General features: G+C 42.8%; 2 protein-coding genes across 2 annotated transcripts in view; one reads left to right on the top strand and one right to left on the bottom strand.

Annotated features, from left to right (window-relative positions):
- Positions 1 to 21,476, top strand: part of LOC124616232 — a 148,077-nt gene that overhangs the window by 22,425 nt on the left and 104,176 nt on the right. The window lies entirely within an intron of this gene.
- LOC124616050 (calsequestrin-2-like) lies at positions 11,590 to 11,933 on the bottom strand. The gene is made up of 2 exons (XM_047144284.1): positions 11,895 to 11,933; positions 11,590 to 11,796 (listed from the first exon to the last, which is right to left on the bottom strand). Exons 1-2 carry the CDS (start codon positions 11,923 to 11,925, stop codon positions 11,600 to 11,602), a joined length of 228 nt encoding a protein of 75 aa, XP_047000240.1. The 5' UTR covers positions 11,926 to 11,933; the 3' UTR covers positions 11,590 to 11,599.

Genomic DNA, 21,476 nt, shown 5'->3' with positions numbered 1-21,476 from the left:
GCGGTGCGGTCGCAAAACACAGACACTAAACTTATTACAGTGAACAGAGACGTCAGTGAACGAAAGGACAGATCACAACTTTGCGAAAATAAAGAAAGTAAAATTTCCAGTCGAGGGAAGACAAGAACCCAGGACCTCTCGTTCCGCAGCTACTCACGCTAACCACGGCGCTTCTGAGCTCACGTTCTCCTTGATGTTGCCTATGTTGTGCATGGACTACTCAGTTTGTATATTTTATTAATTGTTTTCATAGTTCCACACAACTCAGTTTGTACATTTTATTAATTGTTTTCATAGTTCCACACAACTTCTTCCTGTTTTCTCGATTGATCTGTGTTCAGTTTTTCAAGGCCTATCCGCTGTGCCAACTTATAACTAAATCTGAGGGGGGTGCGATGGGGAGGTTCCCTTGTCAGAACTTGGACGTGCATAACGCCAAGTTGCGAGTAAACCCTGAAGAATTCACAAATTATTTGTCGCAGAACGGATAATAGATTATGCGCGGTTTATCAGGAAACTACTGCAACCTCATGTTGGCACGAGATCTGTTACTGCACGACATACTGGAGATTTCTCTGAAAAACGTACAGACTATTGTACTCTTGGAATAACGTATACATGTGAAACTACAGGGCGAATCGTATTTCAGAAAGACGAAATGCAGCTTCTTAAATACAGCTTTTAGTGAAATGTAGTCAAATGGTCGACTTTCTGAATTGTTTTGAGCAGTGGCAGGAGCGAATGCGAACAGGTATGGATAAGATTTGCTTCCTTAGAAAGCGACCATCAGTAATTGGACAGATTAGTCGAGTACAATACTTTGTCCCAACATTATCGTTTGTTTTGTGTCCACTATCAAGCACGTCAGCCGACTAATTGGAAGAACACGCCTGATCCGCTGCTGCTTCTGGGGTGATCGGTTATGGTTCAAATGGCTCTGAGCACTGTGGGACTTAACTGAGGTCATCAGTCCCCTAGAACTTAGAACTACTTAAACCTAACTAACCTAAGGACATCACACACATCCATGTCCGAGGCAGGATTCGAACCTGCGACCGTAGCGGTCGCGCGGTTCCAGATTGAAGCGCCTAGAACCTCTCGGCCACAACGGCCAGCTATTCGAGTTCGAAAAACGACGTGCACCGATACATCTCACCAAAAAGTTACGTACTAATGGGAGCACTCCTGTTCCCTTGCGTTAAAGTACCGTAGTAATTTAGTTGCGGATATCTGCTCACTTATTTCAATACTGTTGTCGCCGGCCGAAGTGGCCGTGCGGTTAAAGGCGCTGCAGTCTGGAACCGCAAGACCGCTACGGTCGCAGGTTCGAATCCTGCCTCGGGCATGGATGTTTGTGATGTCCTTAAGTTAGTTAGGTTTAACTAGTTCTAAGTTCTAGGGGACTAATGACCTCAGCAGTTGAGTCCCATAGTGCTCAGAGCCATTTGAACCAATACTGTTGTCGGCTAAAATGGGTTCCTTTATCTATGTAAAATTATGTTGTCATTACGTGATAAACTCGTAGAGATGCATATATTACGTATACTCCGAATAAGCGAATGAGGGTAGCTCGGTCCCATGCCTTTGAAGGAAAGAGATGACGGTATTCTTATATCAAACAAATGAGGAATGCAGTTTTGGATAAAAAAGGGCTTAATACAAAACAATCAAGCCGTTGTCTCTCCAGGCAAACACTTCGCGTCGGCGACCTGTACCGCTTGCAGCATACGGACAGCGTCAACAATTGCAAGACAGTACGACTAACGAGAGTGAATGAGAAAAGGGCGGTAGAGGTTAATTTTCCGTTCACACCGAGTCACTGTAGACTATTTCAGCGGACCTTCGGAAAATTGGAAGAAGAAAAAACTGGTAGCATTTAAAATGTGGCCTATCGATGAATTTTATAAAATTAAGTGGACAAATGAGGTTGGTGATGAAAAACTATTAATAGGAATCAATGAAGAAAAACGTATGTGGAGAGAATTTACCAGAAGAAGAGATAATTCAATTGGCATTTGCTATAGTATCTTGAAATAACTTATTTGGCTCTAGAAATGGCAGTATAGGAAAATACTGGGGCACACAAAGAGTAGAACATGCTAAAGAGACTGTAGAACATGTAAGATTTAGTAGACACGCAGAGATTGAACTCAGAGATAGAGCATTGTGTTAAACCAGTCCAAAGAGTGACAACATTTTTTTTTTTAATTTTTCTTAAAATCGCTATTTGAAGAACGTTAAATAGTTGGCGATGGTGATGTCGATGCTGTTCTTCCTAGACATCAGATAACATGTGCGATCTCATATTCTCGCATCACGGTTTTGTGACTAGTGTTCATTGCAACTGTGTATGAATGTGGTTAAACTAATTTCGAAAAAGCGTACAAAAGCGAAAATAGTTTGTCTGAAAGTTACGTGCGGCTAACCGGATCCAACTGCAGTTATTTTGTGGCCGGTGCCGGTACGTGTGCAGTCACTTTCTCCGGACCTGACGCCACATAAACACGGCCGACGCCCCGGTTTATCGGTGCTAGATTTCTTTATTCTGCTCTGTACCAAGATCAATACCCTTCTGTAGATGTATGTGCAGATGCTCCGAGTGAAGTTTAGTGTTTTCTCCTTCAAAGTAGTTCCCCTCTGATTGCACACACATTTTCCAGCGCTTCTGCCATTGATGGTAACATTTCTGGAACTCATCTTCTGTAATATCCCCCAAGAACCTCGTCACAGCTTTTTGGACATCTTGTGTTGTTTGAAAATGGTGTCCCTTGACCGCCGTTTTGACTCTTGCAAAAAGAAAAAAGTCGCACAGAGCGATATTTGGTGAATAAGGTGGCTGTGGTAGTACTGAAATTTGTTTTGAGGTTAAAAATTGCTGTACTGACAGAGCAGTATGGGATGGCGCATTATCGCGATGCAGAAATCAATTATCAGCAATGTTGGCACAGACACGAAGAACTCTTTTACGAAGTCTTTCTAAAATTTCTTTGTAGTAATATTGGTTAACTGTTTGTCCAGGAGGCACCCACTCTTTATGAACAATGCCCTTGGAATCAAAGAAGCACACAAGCATGCATTTCACTTTTGACTTTGACATGCGAGCTTTTATGGGTCTGGGTGATCCTTTTGAGCACCATTGCAAACTTTGGCGTTTTGTCTGTGGATCGTACTGAAAAAACCAACTTTCATCACCAGTGATAATACGGCTCGACAATTCTGGAATAATTTCCGTTTGTTCTAACAGATCGTCTGCCACATTTTTCCGTGTTTCTCGCTGTTGTGATGTGAGATTTTTGGGGACCATTTTTGCACAAATCTTTCTCATACCAAGATCTTCAGTTATTATTAGACGAACCGTTTCTCGATTGATGTTCAGTTCTTATGCAATCTTTTTCACGGATAATCTTCGATCAGATCGTACGAGTTCACGCACCCTGGCCAAGTTGACATCCGTCCGTGAGGTTGATGGTCGTCCACTGCAGTCTTCAACATTCGTTCTGCCTTCTCTAAACATTTTATGCCAATGAAAAACTTGAGCTCTTGACATAACCTCCTCTACAAAAGCCTTCTGGAGCTTACCATAAGTTGCAGTCGCGTTTACATCCAATTTAACGCAAAAAGAAATGGCATAACGTTGCGCAATATTACGCGGTTCCATTTCCGTGACGAGAGACACAAAGATGTGTTAACTTATTACAGCACAACTCACGACTTAGCAGTTCCATCAATGTGCCGCTTGGACTAGAAGAAGCTTATAGACCAAGGTCAAAGATACTGTGCCTACACAAGCCTACAGGGTTGCCACATCTTGCAAAGAAAATCAGTATTTATTGTCGCACCTCGTATCCTTGCTGTCCTTTACAACAAATCTTTCCTTATCTAACATATGAATCACAAGTGAACATAGCACTAATGAATATGTCCATCATCTACCACACTTCAACTAAGAATGTATCATATTACGCAGAGGCAAAGACTGTGCCATAACAAGACCAAAGATTTGTTAACAGTAAAATAACTTGCTCTCTCTCTCTCTCTCTCTCTCTCTCTCTGACGTGCACATCGATAAATCAGAGAAATCAAAATGAGATGCCCCCTTAGAAAGGCCATGACGTATTTTTTCTGACATTTTCTCCAGTTGTGCTTAGAGCTTCCCATATATGCTCTTGACAGACGTCAGCCCCTACCTGTAATGCTGTATATGCGAGAATTGTATACAACATTGTCGGCAAAGAAGATGACGCCAATAAATCTTTCTCGCTGACACTAATTTCACCAGCCGATACAAACGCACACCAAGTGGCAAGGTAGCAAGTGGCTCACATGAAAAACTGGAGAAGTATTGATAGTAATCGGCATCAAGTTGAGGAAATGTCCAGATATACCGAAGTAATTAGACGTTCGCGTTGCTCTTCTCCCTCCTTCTCCTCTCTCTCTCTCTCTCTCTCTCTCTCTCTCTTCTGTGTGTGTGTGTGTGTGTGTGTGTGTGTGTGAGAGAGAGAGAGAGAGAGAGAGAGAGAGAGAGAGAGGGAGGAAGAAAGATGGAGGCAGAGGGGTAAAGACAAAGAGAAGAGACGGCTGTCTCCGTAGCGCCGCGTCTCTCCTCCAGCGCCAAGACTAATCCTGAGCCTAAGGTAAACGGTTTACGCGTGGGTATTAATTTCAGGTCGCTCGCCTGGCCGTGTTTACGTGCCGGCTGGCTGGAAAGCGAGCCGCGCGGCGCGGCTGATCCGCTGCCGCCTCAGCGTCGCCTCCGCTGGCTTTTCGCTTCCAGCGTCTCGTGCCTCGACATCACTCGGAAAGCTTAGCGACTGATTTGCATGCTTAGGGATTTCACAGTCAAGACCTGGGAAGTTATTGTTGGAGTCAGCTTTGCACACCTACAGGTTAAGTCGCGTAACAACCTCTTTAACTTCGTGAATGATACCAGATATCGGATCGAGTTTTTCGGCAAATGACACTAGGCAGAGAAGCACGTAATTTTACTGCATGGTTATGCCTCTTAACTTTTGTATCAACCAAGGTACTGAAGGAAGTATGATTATTTTTTTTTTAATGGAACAATATACTTTTCCTAACGGCATTCGAAAGCTCTTGTAAAGAAGAGTACAGTGATGTAACTCTTGTTAATGTTGGCACTACAACTTTTTTCCAAAAACTTCGCAAAAATGTGCTAAATTGAAAGGCCAGGCAGATGGAATTGACTGTTGCTGTGCTGTCGAAAACTGACTTGGTTAGGCAGTGGCTGCGTTAAAATACGGGTTAATTCTTGCAATAAACTAAAAACGGCAGCCGGACACCGTTACAACAACGGCTAGTTGCTGTTTTCACTTTATTGGGAGAAATATGCTTTACTGACTGTTGCGTCGTAAACACATAACTGGCTCTGCCGCTGTATCCACCCTTTAGATTGGTAATTTGTTTCCTCAAAGGCTGCTCTCTTAAATATGAGGACGTACAAACACTTGACGTAGTTTTCCTAACTCAAGTCAACATTTAATTCCATTTAGAAAAATCGCAGCTGACTGTAAAAAAAAAAAAAAAAAAAAAAAAAAAAAAAAAAAAAAAAAAAAGTGTGTGAAATCTTATGGGACTTAAGTGCTAAGGTCATCAGTCCCTAAGCTTACCCACTACTTACCCTAAATTATCCTAAGGACACACACACACACACACAAACACCCATGCCCGAGGGAGGATTCGAACCTCCGCCGGGACTAGCCTAACAGTCCATGACTGCAGCGCTTTGACCACTCGGCTAATTCCCCGCGGTGCTGACTCTGTAAGGCTTCACACCGCAGCAGCCGATACCGGCCACCTTGTCAGACCCTTAAAAAAAACCATACTTGCACAATAGAATTACATTCCCTTCTGCGTACTGTCATATGCCGAAAATCTTGTTTCGACATCACGTTCTCGGCGGCCGACCGGTTCTAGGCGCTTCAGTCTGGAACGGCGCGACCGCTACGGTCGCAAGTTCGAATCCTGCCTCGGGCATGGATGTGTGTGATGTCCTTAGGTTAGTTAGGTTTAAGTAGTTCTAAGTTCTAGTGGACTGATGACCTCAGCTGTTAAGTCCCATAGTGCTCAGAGCCATTTGAACCATCTGAACATCACGTTCTCTGACACGACGAAACCGATGCCGAGAAAACGAGACGCATGGAGGTATGCGTGAGGATGCGATCCAAGACTTCAGTCTGCAGACACTTTTACTGTCTGCTGAGAAATTCCCCAACAACAAAGATTTGACATTTACGATGTGTCCTAAGGCGCTTGGTAATTGCCATAGTATGGGGAACATACACACTCATTTACACTTTATATTTCACGCGTATCACGTCTCTTATTGCGACAATGTAGAAGTATCCAACAAATGTCTCGATTCTCTGCTGCGGCCGCCTGGACGGTTTCCATGTCCCAGCAGGTACCTGCTTGTGTCGTCACCCATTACACCTCCAGCTAATGGTCGGAAAATTCCGCTGCGTGAAGGTCGTTGGCGTGTCAACGGCGGGCCCGTAAACAGTGGAGCACCAGCTGTTCTCTGCGTGGTGCCAATCGGGTGGGTTTGTGAGGGGGGGGGGGGGGAGGGGGCACACTCATGCGCTTCGTGTAACCCTGTTTATACGGGAGTTAACACTGAACAGAGATCATGATTCTGCTCTGCAGAACCACTAGCCTACTATTTTCGAGCAGCAACGGCACTGAAATCGAAATAGCAGTTTCGGTTCCGTACGCAGGCGACAGTATATTTCAGCATTGTTTATTCATTTTCCTGCGTAAAACCAAGTCTTCTCGTGTGTGTAGCTCTAGCGTATTAAAGTGCGTCAATTTTCCGAAGTAGCTGAAAACTGCCCCTCAATTCTTTATCAGTTATCTCCAGCATATCAGGATGTTTCTCTTGTCAGATTATTGTGATTGTCGGCGTTTTATAGTCCACCTCTTAACGTCAGGCGCTCTTTAGGTGGGCGAGGCGTATCTGACCTAAGTAGGCGGGACTATTCTGTCAGCTGTGTCTTCCATTTATTCTGACTCAAGTGGCTTACTAAGATCGTGGAAGAATTCTTCGTTGGCTTTTAGTTTTGTTGTGCAATTCATGCAACGGCATTAACTTCCTTGAAACGTGAACTATGACTTTAGGAATCACAACTCATTCACTCTATTTCTTGCGCAAACCGCTGTTTGGACGCATTGCTAGGTAGGGGAGGGAGGAAGCTCCGAAAAACAAAAACATGCTCCACTGCTTTCGATGATACATAAAATACCTAATAAATCAGTAATTACTGCTTATGTTTTGAAACAGAAAATCAAAATTTGCACTAGAAAGGCTGTATTCTTCAGAAATGAAAGATAGTAACGATAGTTAACTTATTTATCAGGACTCAGGTTTAGGATGAAATATTCGCCAAGAATTTCGAGGCACAGCTGCATACAGCGCATAGAGATGTAAGTCGATTAAAAAACTTAAATGGCAGTAATTTACCATGCAAGCTGTCGGAATGATTCAGTTTTGAGTTAGTGGTGGCCTTAGCACCTTCTTTCGGAAAAAAAAGCCTGACGGGGACACAGCTCATTTTGCACATATAATAGTAGTGTTCGCAACGTGAAGAAACTCTCACCTACAAAGCTGAATGCCTGAATTACGCTTTGTTGAAACGTGATCTTTTTGTTCCCGTACTATCGTGTGACATAAGGAACTTGGCAAGAAAAAACACGCAAATGAAACGGATAGAGATGAAAAACTGAAACCATCAGACAAGAACTGAAGAGGTATTATACGAATGGAATGATTCCGGACTAAAAAGGCAAACGGTACGAGCGCCTCTTCGAAACCGATGACGAAAGACCCGGGAAAAGGTCTTTACAAACCGACAAATCGGAAAGCCCGAGGTAGACATCAGTGAATGACGTTGGAATTTCTGATTGACTGTTAAGGACTGTGTGACCTACCAATAAAGATGTCAGTGTGAAATATACCGTATGCGTCCCGTAAGTGATTTAATTCCTGCTAGTATTTTCAAGTGGTACTAGCAGCAAGAATTTACACACTTCGGGTAAGCCCTCAGAAGACTATGGGAAAGCTAAAAGGGCGTTGCCTGCTGCGAGGTTGTAGTCAGCATTATATTCCCGGTGTCTTCTGAGATCCGCCGAGAGCGGCGCTGCCCGTGTATTCCTAAAGGCAGTGGGTGCAGCACGATGCCATAGTCACATGCGTTCATGGTAGCCATGCACATCAATCTACCTACAGTGAAAAATGCAATGCAGTTTCCAGGTACTAAAGAACACATCACAATTTCTTATCATCACCTAAGACTAGAGGGCAAATTTCTCTTACTTCGTTAGTTTTTTTGGTCCAGGTGCGCTTTAGGCGCTAATTTTGTTCGTGCCTTCCTAGCGTTCTTCTCGCGTAATTCTATTCAACTAGTATACGTCATATAAAGTTTGCGGAATCAGAACAAAGCTGACTAGCGATTTCTATTATTAGTGCATGGCCTTTCCCGATAGTCTCATTCATGATTGGACTTGGGGTACTATAATTCAAAACAGCGAAATTCCGTCAGATATATTTATTATACGAAGAACAGAATTGATATTTATTATGTTCAACTTAAAGTCTACGTTGCTTTTTGGGCAACATTACAGGTAATCACACCGCATACTATTGTCAGGTTTCTTATCGCCGCTTTGGATCTCCATCGTCCTACTGTAATTAACGTATGACTTGTTCTTTTTAGCCGAGCGGTCATGGACTGTGCGGCTGATCCCGGCGGAGGTTCGAGTCCTCCCTCGGGCATGGGTGTGTGTTTGTCGTTAGGATAATTTACGTTAAGTAGTGTGTAAGCTTAGGGACTGATGACCTTCACAGTAAATTCCCATACGATTTCACACACATTTGAACATTTTTTTTTTTTTTTTTTTTTGGATTTGTTCTTTGCCGGCTGCGGTGGCCGAGCGATTCTAGGTGCTTCAGTCCGGAACCACGCGGCTGCTATGATCGCAGGTTCGAATCATGCCGCGGGCATGGATGTGTGTGATGTCCTTAGGTTTAATTAGTTCTAAGTCTAGGGGATTGATGACCTCAGATGTTAAGTCACATAGTGCTTAGAGCCATTTGAACCATTTTTGGCCCGCCGGAGTAACCGAGCGGTTCTAGGCGCTACAGTCTGGAACCGCGCGACCGCTACGGTCGCAGGTTCGAAACCTGCCTCGGGCATGGGTGTGTGTGATGTCCTTAGGTTAGTTAGGTTTAAGTAGTTCTGAGTTCTAGGGGACTGATGACCAAAGAAGTTAAGTCCCACAGAGCTCAGAGCCATTTGAACCATTTTTGAAGATGTTATTTTCAGCCCTTTACCTTGCAATTCATGCTATACTTACCAGTGGATAATTTCGTCATCTTGCAAAACGACACAGCAAAGAAGCTGAAGAACTTAATGTCACTCCACTTCTATCGTGAGTGATTTAGTGATCAAGTGATCTAGTGTGATGTAGTGTGGCATAGTCATTTTGTACTGTTGTTTGCTGCAACGAGCTTAACGGAGTCGATGAGATTGTAACTTGACAACTAGATGCAGGCGCGAATTTGAACTGTATCTGCATTCGCTGTTGCTTGTTACGATACGTTCAGAAAATGATTGTGGAGAACATCATAACTCAAGTAATGGAATAAGGCAACACGATAGTTGCCGGGGGAGGGGCGCAGAACACGTGGCCCACATTGTGTCGCCAGAACACAGGCGGCCGTGGCGCGCGCTGAGAGGAAACATAATTCTGCCGGTGGAAGCAGGCCAGAGTAAATACTGCGTGGGGGCCTGCCTGCCGCCAGAAATAAAATTGGCCACGCACCGCCGCCACGGGCGGCAGTCAGCTGCTCCGCTGCCGCGGCAGCCTGCCTTATTGTGCGACACGCGCTGCTATAGTCTGTCTGTAAACTGAAGAGCGAGCAAGCGAGTCCCCACTCTGCCTACCCTGCTACGTCACAGGGCGCTTCTACAGGCTGTTTCACAACGTAGTACCGGCCCTGCGGCGGTGCGCGCTTCATATCTGTGGCGACGCCGCGTACAGATACGTCCCGGCTGTGTTTATTTTTAGACAAATGCATTAAGAGTATAAGGAAAACAAAAGACGATAGCTTCTTCGAAACAAAACATTATAGAGTAAATAATATTAACATAAGAACGGAAGTCAGTATTCTACTACAAACATAGAACCGAATGCCTCTTCATGTGAATGTATGTTCCTCTATTCGTAAGACGAACCAGATATAGTGCAATCAACCTGTAGAATTTAAGGCTTGTTCTTACTAAAATGTAGAAGTTTTCTTTAAAGGGTCTGCATTGGAACTTAACAATTCTTGCAACACGAAGAGTGTTTAAAAAGTAAGCAGAAATTTATAATTCCGTGTTTTGTATTAGTTCGGTTTGCACTGCTTTTTTTGCCACTCTCTTCGTAAACATGTCTGAAAAGTATCTGTGCAATGTTTTGCATATTGGGTATTTACCCAGTTCTCAGTTTTCAAATGGTTCAAATGGCTCTGAGCACTATGGGACTCAACATCTTAGGTCATAAGTCCCCTAGAACTTAGAACCACTTAAACCTAACTAACCTAAAGACATCACACACACCCATGCCCGAGGCAGGATTCGAACCTGCGACCGTAGCAGTCCCGCGGTTCCGAACTGCAGCGCCAGAACCGCTAGACCACCGCGGCCGGCTCTCAGTTGTCAAAAAAGTTATATGTGTTTTGGTAGCATCAACTATTATTTGTTTTGTATAAAAATAGATTAGAGAATCTGTACTAAATTTTGTTATAAGAATGGAATAAAGTGTATCAAATTTTTAGGAATGTTAAATATTGCTTTTGGTGAGTCTCTTATGAGTAAACCCAGAACACACAAGTGGTATAAACATTTCAAAGCAGGCCTTAAAGGACAGCAGTTTTACAAGAATGGGTGAGATTAAAAATGCAGTCAAAAGGCCTATGAACTATCCCGAGGAAATAATTCCTAAAGTGTTTTGGGAATTGGAAAAAGCACTGGCATAAGTGTATAGCATGTACTGGGGAATATTTTGAATAGGATAACATTGTTGTAGATTAACAAGTAAAGTTCTTACCAAAAAATAAAAATTAATATGTGAACGCACCTTGTATGTCAAGCTTTTTACATAGAAGTCCAGAATCGGTATACGTGTCTCGAAAGAAATTTCAGTAGTGTTTAGATTAGCTATTGCACACATGTTTTAAGCAATATTCCTTAGAATCATGTGAATAGTAACCGAGATAGAGTTTTAGTGACAGAGTATATTCAAATGCTGCTGTTCTCTAGGCATTAAATGTATTACGTGATTGAATCACGTTCTGCTAGCGAAACGTTAATTGATTTTACCATGAAGCTCTCAAGTTATTCCTGGTTTTGTACAATAAGTGATAATGGTATTTATTGCTTTGGACAACATTTGACTGTATTTATCTTGGAAAATCTTTTACTACCATGTACTACATTTCTACCAAAAGAAATTTCATAGTGTATGAGCAGAGTCAGGCTTGAAAGAACACACAACATATTTTTCAAAAAAATATTCATTGCCTGTTTACATACATCGTATTTTAGAGGTCATCATCAACATTGTCACTATCATTACTGTCGTCGTCGTCGTCGTCCTCGTCGTCATCACTTTCTAAATTAATAACTATAGCGTCTATTATGTCTTCCATAACCCCATCCTTAACCCAATATTCTCTTTCAAGTTTCTCCACATGGAGGCAGTATGCACTCCAGTCATCTTGACTTATCGTTTCAAAACCTGTAACAATTGGGACAAGTTTTTGTATACGCTCTCTTTCGGTTACGGCAAAATTTAGTTCGGAATAAAACATGGAAGCTCAGAAAATGTCTACATACCTTCTTTCACCAACTGCAGCAACTTCGTCATGCAAATATCTCCAAGAATATTTCTTCCTCTGACGAAATTCTTGAGCTTTGCCCACGCCATTTCAATTGGATTTAAGTCACAGTTGTATGGTGGAAGTCGCAGCACAGTGTGTCCATGGGCTTCAAGTATTTTATTAATTTCAAATACTTTGTCTTCCGGCTTATGTTGTTTAATTAAATCAAATAATTTTGTTTTTCTCATTGTCAACTCAGCTTCCACCTTATTTTTTAATAACCATTCAATCATTTCGCTTTTATTCGAGGACCTAGTTGGAGCTTTGTTGTGTTCCTTGTTGTGATATGAAGCGTTGTCCATAACAATAACACAGTTCGGTGGCAGATTCGGAATCACTTTATTCGATATCCAATTAGAAAAATTTTCGTAGTTCATTTGCCCATGGTAGTCTCCTGTTGCACAACCCGCTTTATAAACCAACTGTGCGTTGGGTAAGAACCCATCTTTTGATCCAATATTCACCACTATAATCCTATTGCTTCCGCTAACATTGTCCATAATGCCCTCAACGCCAGGGCCCTGCCAACATTTTCTGTAAGTAATGTTATTGTCCACCCAAGTTTCATCAATATAAAAGAATTTTCTGCCTAGCTCCCTTAATTTCCTCACTTGGATCAGATACTTACATCGCCAGTCAATTATATCCGTTCTTTCTACGAGAATCTTTCGTTTACTTACAGATCTTTTCCAGGTAAATCCCATTTCACGCAATGTCTTGTGTAAAACATCTTTCTGCCAAGGAAAATGTATTTTTTGTTTCACGGCATTAAGCAATTTCCGTAATGTCGGCACTATTTTTTGGTTTATGTAAAAGTCCTCCATCGTTTGTCGAATGACTGATTTTGTGAAACTGTCTATGACAATGGGTTTCCTCCCTAAATTATCAGTTTTCCTTCGCGGCGATTCCAGTAAACCATGCGGCTTGTTTTCACGTTCCTTCCTTATGCGTCCTATAGTGGCGAGGCTGACGTTTGCATAAACTGCAGCCCTTTGATTGGGGCTGTTAATGTTAACCAACAGTTCTTTTTGTGTTGCCTCCTTAACACACGCTGTAATAACGTTAGAGACGATCGAACGCTCGTTACTCCGCAAATACCTCCTCTTCTTCGTATTCCGCACATTTTCTTGCAATGCAGGGCGATTATCCATCACTTCGGGATACTGAAGTATATCAGTGAGTACACAAAGTCAACTGACTGACGCTGGCAACAAAGATTCCACAAACAGAAACGACGTATATCAGTATATCACTGCACGCTGAACTACACCGCTAGACGGGTAACAGGGCAACTGATTTTGGGTGGCCCTGTAGGCCAGTGGCAGCGTTCTTCCGGGAAAGGCCACTTCCCCCACCAAAGGCGCTGCTCGCTCTTCAGTTTACAGACAGACTATAGCTGCCTGGTCAACCGAACGCGCCTGTCCTCCACGCGCTCCAAGGTTAGGCACCATTTAGGAAGTACTCCGTACGGCAAAGCCTAGCATTCTTGTTTCTCTCTTATCCATCGTAACTATGCCTTTTATTGAGATATAACTTCCTGCCTTCTATTCAGTTTGGCTTTTCGCCGCGAGAACGGCTCAGCAATAGTCGAGATCTCATCAGCTTAATGAAAACTGATCGGTCAGCGAGGATCATGGGGGACCTTGGTTTTAGGACCAGTACAAAACTTTTCAGAAGACTGGAATGGGATGTAATCACTCTGAGGACAAACCTAAGAGAGATAGTGGTTCCTGTTTGTAAACAGCCGGAAAGAACGATGTGCTAACCGCAGCCCTCCACCTCCGTACTTACGACCAACGACGTCATAGTCAGGGGATGACATCTGGTCGCCTGGACACAATCGTTGAATTTAGTTTGTCTAGTACAAGATGCGTTGATAATAATGTGGGTGCAACGATTTAAATCGTATCAAATGGCTCTGAGCACTATGGGACTTAACATCTGTGGTCATCAGTCCCCTAGAACTTAGAACTACTTAAACCTAACTAACCTAAGGACATCACACACATCCATGCCCGAGGCAGGATTCGAACCTGCGACCGTAGCAGTCCCGTGGTTCCGGACTGAAGTGCCTAGAACCGCACGGCCACCGCGGCCGGCTAAGCACACACTGACCCATGGAGTGTTCTTCGAACCATCTTTACACAGTTCTGGAGAGACTGAATGGTACATTAAGTTGTTGAAGATACAAGTCACCTATGGTGCTCGGACTGATGCACGTGATAGTAATCTCGTTCCTTTATTATTCTGTGGTTTCAGATAAAGACAGGCCCCATTTAATCCCATGAAAGTATCTACCACACGAAAATGCCTTCGCCATCAGTTCAACAGCGCTCTGACATGCGGAACCTCGTTCCCCGTGTAACGATTCGAAAGTTTTGGTAAACAACAAACTTAGTATGTAGTTGCCTCTCAGACAAAGATAGGATAGAACCAGCATAATTAGGTGTTGTTATTATAAAGGATAGCTCCACATGGTCTATTGCAAGTTAATTAATGTCTCCCACCCATATGACCGACTTTGTCGCATCTTCATTTTCTAAGTTGAAAGGCCTATGGTGTTAGTAACACTTGGTCAGAACGTCCACAATGTAACATTCAGCCGACAACAGTTCCGCAATATCTCATTATTGTTCTAATTACTTGCTCAGATTCTAGCTGTTATTACATACTACTAAGATGATTCCGTACTTCAGACTCTTTCTTGCATTCCAGAAGAATAATGATGAAATCATTTCGGTCAGTGTTCGAGAGAAATAATGTTTTCGTTAACATGCTTGCGTCCGACGCGAACACAATTCTCTTTCTCTCCATTGTTTCTTATTTGACCGTCTGCAAATCTCTAGACCTCAGATGCGCCACGTGCATTACGGACCAGGAGATGACGCCACCTTCTTATGGAGGAGCCACGACAGTTCGTGGTTTTCTGCGCCGCTGCTCGTCATTAGTCTGCATTAGCGACGCTTGCCCTTTGGATGCGACCACTGGGGATTAGAGGCAGGACAGGTATCCTCAGTTGACAAGAAGCCAGTTACGGTTTCAGACACCAGACCGTGATAAATCCTGTCGTTCGTCTTTGCGCATCACACGCCCGGTGGACGCAATATGTACTGTTAACTCCTCAGTCACGGCCCCTTCCACGACCGCAGGTGTCCAGAAAACTCAGGCTGTTCGTCACGCTCACAATAATACCTTTTCCGTGACGGTGCGGCGACCACCTAAAATGAAATTAGATTCTGCAGATGTTTGATGAGACAGCGGATATGCTCTTACACAGTTATTTTGGAGGCTCAGGGAAGGGGGCGGGAGAGTTATTTACAGATCACCCCCGCAGCAGAATTTATGCATTTTAAGTTGTTCATAAATCATAAGTAATCACCGCTCACAATCAGTTACATCGATTAACCGTTCATGCAAAGTTGTGGTATTGTGATTGGCTGCACCAGTGTGTTCGATTCAGTGGGCTGACACAGACGTTCCATATTTTCTGGTCCCATTACTCGACTGTTGGGTCGTATTAAATACACACTGCTCAAAAGAATATGTCTATTTGAAATGATGGACGAGGAATCCTGCTGCAGACTTCGGTATATTTTCGACTTTCATTCGTACCTGCCACTCGCTAGATTGAGTGCGTCGCCGGCAAAACCAGTATATGGGGTACCGTGGGCTCTTCTTGAGACCATTTGCATTTCAGGGTCCAAAAGTTCGTTTTTCTACTAGTCTTTACTAAGGTTGTATTTCAAGTCTAGATTTCCGCACTTGCTCTGGTGGGCTGCAGAAGAACGGAATCACTGCACACTTGGGTCAATGAAGCACATTTGTTTTCTTAAGATACTTGCACCTTCGGTGTAAATCACTTCTCGACCATATATATAAGAACTAGCAGAACCTGAGCTAAGACTTGTAAAATGTAAACCATAGTTGTTTAAGAGACCATTCATGCACGCGAGAACTTGCAGCAATAAAGCTGCGTGACATACAACACAGAACTTTTATTTCGGCTATAGTTAGGTGTTTTTATTTTTATTATTATTATTGGCATTCGGAACGTGCCGAGAGAGCCATCTCAAAACTGGAAATGTTATATTACAGATTACAGTCTGTTTTGATAATGCAGAATAGACATTAGTTTAAGAATTATCCTATTACGAACAATGGGTTCATGACAAAATAAAACAAGTTTTACAACCACAATGTACTGAAATGAGTAAACACGACAAAAATGTAACAAAGGTTACACAGGGATAGTATGCTATGAAAGTCCTACTGGTAACGCAGTAAGAAATGATAAATCGCTTTTGATCACATTTGGGATATTCCCAATTCAATCCCTATTAATGACTGTAAAGCTTGTTTCAAAAGTTCAGGAATTCTTTAAAAACTGTATTGCAGCCGAATGAGTAGCCTTACGTAGTAACAATATACATAATTTGAAAGAATAAATTTTAAGTTTTTTTTTTCAACAATATTCATATAACATACACTCCATGCGGGAATTATGTGTGATCCTACAAACGTCTAGGCGATAATCGAGCTCTTGCCACACACAGGCCAACATGTCTTGTGAGACTGTGGCTGTTGCTTTTCATGTCTCCTTTTCAATTCCACACCATCACCTGGAAGAGGAGAGACATAAACGAGTTCCTTTACTTAACCCCACAAAAAGAAATCACAAGGGATAACATCCGGGGACGTAGGAGCCCATTTCAGCACGCATTGGTCTGAAACTTCCTGGCAGATTAAAACTGTTTGCACGCAGTTTTAATCTGCCAGGAAGTTTCATATCAGCGCACACTCCGCTGCAGAGTGAAAATCTCATTCTGGACGCATTGGTCTGTTGCTCAACCACGAAAAATCCAACAATTGGGTAGCACTGTGCTCAGATATGCCCAACAACACGGTGAAAATGTAGGAGTGCGCCATCTAACAGAAGGACAAAGTTCTTTGATTCTGTTTGAAACAATGGCTTTAACCAGTTCTGCAACATCTGAAGGAAGGATTCTCCAACTACAATTTTTTCTTCAAAGAAGAAAGACCCACAAAGTTTCTTGTGGGACATGACACAAAAAACTTTTACCTTCGGAGAACCTCACTCGTGTTCAACAATGTTATGCGGGTTTTCTATTCCCGCAATCCTACATTTGTATCTGTTTATATTCCCATTTGTTGTGAGACATGAAACGTCACCTGAAAAAATTATCGAATTCAGAAAACCATCATCTTTGACATGCAATGCACAGCAAAATTCGAACCGCTGGTCTTTGTCTTAAGATGCAAATTTCGAACGAACTGTTATCTGTATGGTTTCATGTTTAATTTTTTACGCAGTACACGCCACACAGCCGCTGTTGACGTTTCCGACTCACGTGGAGCTCTGCGTAGAGATTTTCCCGGATTCCTTGTGAAAGCTTCTCTCACCCGTTCAGAGATTTTCCCGGATCCCTTGTGAAAGCTTCTCTCACTCGTTCAATGTCATTTGCATTCACACCTGGCCGGCCACTTCTCGTATTGTCACACAAACACACACTTCCAACGAACTCGACATGCCAACTATAGGTTGCCTTTCTGGATGGTGTTGCTTTCCCGGACTTCAAAAATGGTTCAAATGGCTCTGAGCACTATGGGACTTAACTTCTGAGGTCATCAGTCCCCTAGAACGTAGAACTACTTAAACCTAACTAACCTAAGGACATCAAACACATCCATGCCTGAGGCAGGATTCGAACCTGCGACCGTAGCGGTCGCGCGGTTCCAGACTGTAGCGCCTAGAACCGCTCGGCCAAACCGGCCGGCTTCCGGACTTCATTATTAACTTTTGTTGTACGTACGTTGTACTCTTCGTTTTGTCAAATTCTAACACGCAAAAAGCCTTCTCAGCTCCAGAGAGCGCCATCTTGATCGTGATATCACCAAGCGACCAACACCTGCAATGAGAAACAATACTTGCGTTTACTGTTGCAAATTCTCTATATTCTTATTTTGTAACGCTACCCATACGATTATACTATTTTTTAAGCGTTCCAGGACGTATGAAACATCCAATATGTCTGAATTAACAGTGAAATGTTCTTTTGTATGCCCTGCAAGAATGGTTTCAAAATCTGCGGGTATATTTGTACAGGTCTATAACTACCATCTAAACAGAATAAGAACAGATTAGGATATTACAATCATACTGATATTCAGAGACATATATATTGGAAGTACATAGTGACTTAGATTTCTAGATTGATCCTTCCATATTGCTGCTGAATAGCAATGGGAATACAGTCAATTGATTGGGCTTTGTTCTTCCCCTGGCATTCTAATTACCAAGAGCATTAGATTAGCAGCCCAATGAGCTGTATCTTGATGTCGGCACTGTTGACGAACTCGTACAGTAGTTTATACGTTGCGCTATATCACTGGATGCTTGGAGGCTGCTTCGGAACTGACGACCAAGAGCGCGAAGATTACTTGCAAGTACAGTAGTGATACATGTCCCGATGACACTGTTGTAGTTAAGTTGCTGCATTACTGTAAAATCTGCCGGCAGTCCGTGGTAGATTCACTTGCTTCTGTTTGGAGAGACTTAAACATGGTAGCATAAAGCCGCCCCTGTTACGAAGTATCCAAAGGCGTCATTTCAAATGGTACACTTGATAATGAATACGCTACCATTGGCAGAGAATATTATATTATGTTGGAGCATAAGTTCGTAGCGTTTTTCCATAATTTTCATAAACACAACGGATACATATAACAGACTTTAATCATCCATAATATGTTTTCTTCACTATTTACAACAGTCTGCCAACGTTGGGGAGTCCGCAACTGTAGAAATCACCTAGTTCTGAGGCGAAGAACTCGTCGAGCCATGTTCGTACCGCATTTTCATTCGGAAAGGAAGAGTTCCTTGAAATTTATTTGACTCAAAGTGTGAAATGTGAAAATCGGAGGGCGCAAGGTCAGGTGAAGAGATGGATGCAGAATGACCTCCCTCTGGCAGAAAGCAGGCGGGCTCTATCGTGTAGTAGCAGTCTTGCTGATCCTTGTTCGTGGATTGCGTCTGCTAAACGTCTCAGTTGTTGATGATGAATGTCAGCAGTGGCGGTTATGGCTCAGGGAAGCAATTTGTGGTAAACCACACCACCGTTGTTCTACCAGATACATAACATTATCTTTTGTGGATGCGTGCAGGCCTTTGTGCGGCGAGATGCTGCTTTGCTTGAGCTCAGCGCTTCCTTTCTTTTCCTTACGTTAGCATGTTGTTGTGGTCTTCTGTCCGACGACTGTTTTGGTGCAGCTCTTCATGCTGCTCTATCCTGTGCGAGGCTCTTCATCACAGAGTAACTACTACAACGTACATCTTCCTGAATCTGCTTACTATATTCATCTCTTGGTCTCCCTCAACGACTCCCCCCCCCCCCCCCCCCCCAGCTTTCCTGCAGTACTAAATTGATGACCTCTTGGCGTCTCAGAATATGTCCTACTAACAGCTCCCTTCTTCTCGTCAGTTTGTCCCACAAACTTCTTTTCTCCCGAATTCTATTCAGTACTTCATTAGTTAGGTGATCTAACAATCATCTTCAGCTTTCTTCTGTAGCATCACATTTCAAAACCTTCTGTTCCCTTCTTGCATAAACCGTTTAACGTCTATGTTTACCTTCCATGCACGGCTATACTCCATAAAAATACTTTCAGAAAAAGTCTTTCTCACACATCTATTTTCGATGTTAACAAATTTGTATTCTTCAGAAACGCTTTTCTTGCCATTGCCCGACTACATTTAATATCCTCTCTAATTCACCACCAACAATTATTTTGCTGCCCAAATAGCAAAACTGATCTACTACTTTAATGTCTATTTTCCCAACCTGATTCCCTCAGCATCACCTGATTTAATTCGACTACATTCCATTATTCTCGTTTCGCATTTGTTAATATTCATCTTATATCCTGGTTTCAAGACAGTGTCTATTCCGTTCAACTGCTCTTCCAAGTCCTTTGCTGTCTCTGACAGAATTACGTCATCGGCAAACCTCGAAGTTTTTATTACTCCTCGCTGAACTTTAATTCCTACTCCAAATTTTTCTGTGGTGTCCTTTATTGCTTGTTCAGTGTACATATTGAATAAAGTCAGGGATAGGCTACAGCCCTGTCAGCCACTGCTTCTTTTTCATGCCCCTAGGCTCTTATAACTGCCATCTGGTTTCTGCACAAATTGTAAATAGCTTTTGAAAGAGAGTATTCCAGTCTACATTGTCAAAAGCTGTCTCTAAGTATACAAATGATATGAACGTAGGTTTGCCATTTCTTAGCCTATCTTCTATGAGATGCGTTGGCTCAGTACAAACTCGTGTGTTCCTAGATTTCTCCGGAATCCAAACTGATCTTCTCCAAGGTCGGCTTCTATCAGTTACTCCATTCTTCTGTAGAGAATTCGTGTTAGTATTTTGCAACCGTGACTTATTAAACTGGTAGTTCGCTAATTTTCACACCTGTTAGCACCTACTTTCTTCAAAATTGGAATTATTATATTCTTCTTGACGTCTGAGGGTATTTCGCCTGTCTCATACATCTTCTTCCCCAGATGGAAGAGTTTTGTGATTGCTGGCTCTCCCAAGGCTGTCGGTAGTTCTAATGGAGTTGTCTGCTCCCAGGGCATTGTTTCGACTTAAAGTCTTTCAGTGCTCTATCAAATTCTTCACGCAGTATCGTATCTCTCATCTTATCTTCATCTACATCCCCTTCCATTTCCATAGTCTTGCCCTCGAGTACATCTCGTTTGCAAAAGACTCTCTATATATTCTCTCCACCAATCTGCTTTCGCTTCTTAGGAGTGGTTTTCCATCTCAGCTATTGGTATTCATACAAGTGCTTCTCTTTTCTCCAAAGGTCTCTTTATTTTCCTGTAGGGGGGATTTATCTTTCCCCTAGCGAAATATGCTTCTAAATCCTTACGGTTGGCCTCTAGCCATTTCTTCTTAGCCACTTTGCACTTCTTGTCAATCTGATTTTTTAGACGTTTCTGTTCTCTTTGTCCTACTTCATTTACGGCATTTTCATATTTTCCCCTTTCACCGGTTGAATCTTAACATAAAGACACGATTTCTCGTCACGAGAAACGATACAGGACAGGAATGGTAGGTGTTGTTTGCAAGCCATTTGATGACGAGCAAGCAGAGATGCACATTTGGGCACCCGCTGATTTTTGTGATTTTTGTGATTTTGGCGTAGAGCATGCGGTATCCACACACCTGATTTTTGAGCCTTGTCCATTGCATGAAAATGTCGACGACGGTGGACTGACTACAGTTCATCACATTTGCCAGTTCTCGAGTGCAGTGACGTGGATCATTGTGCATTTATGCGCTTGAACGATCTCAATCAAATCCCGATGGTCTTCCTGAACTTGGAGAGTCGCTAATGTCAAAACGATCCTCCTTAAAACGAGAAAACCATATTATTGGCAACGGCATTCTTCCCATACACGGCGCAAATGTTACCGGCTGCCTACACTGCTGCTGTCACCCTTCTACTGGCCTGAAACATC

This window comes from Schistocerca americana, chromosome 5 (genome assembly GCF_021461395.2).
Source record: "Schistocerca americana isolate TAMUIC-IGC-003095 chromosome 5, iqSchAmer2.1, whole genome shotgun sequence".
Taxonomy (NCBI): Eukaryota; Metazoa; Arthropoda; class Insecta; order Orthoptera; family Acrididae; genus Schistocerca; species Schistocerca americana.
Note: the sequence above shows the minus strand (reverse complement) of the source record. Positions and strands in the feature narration are given on the sequence as shown.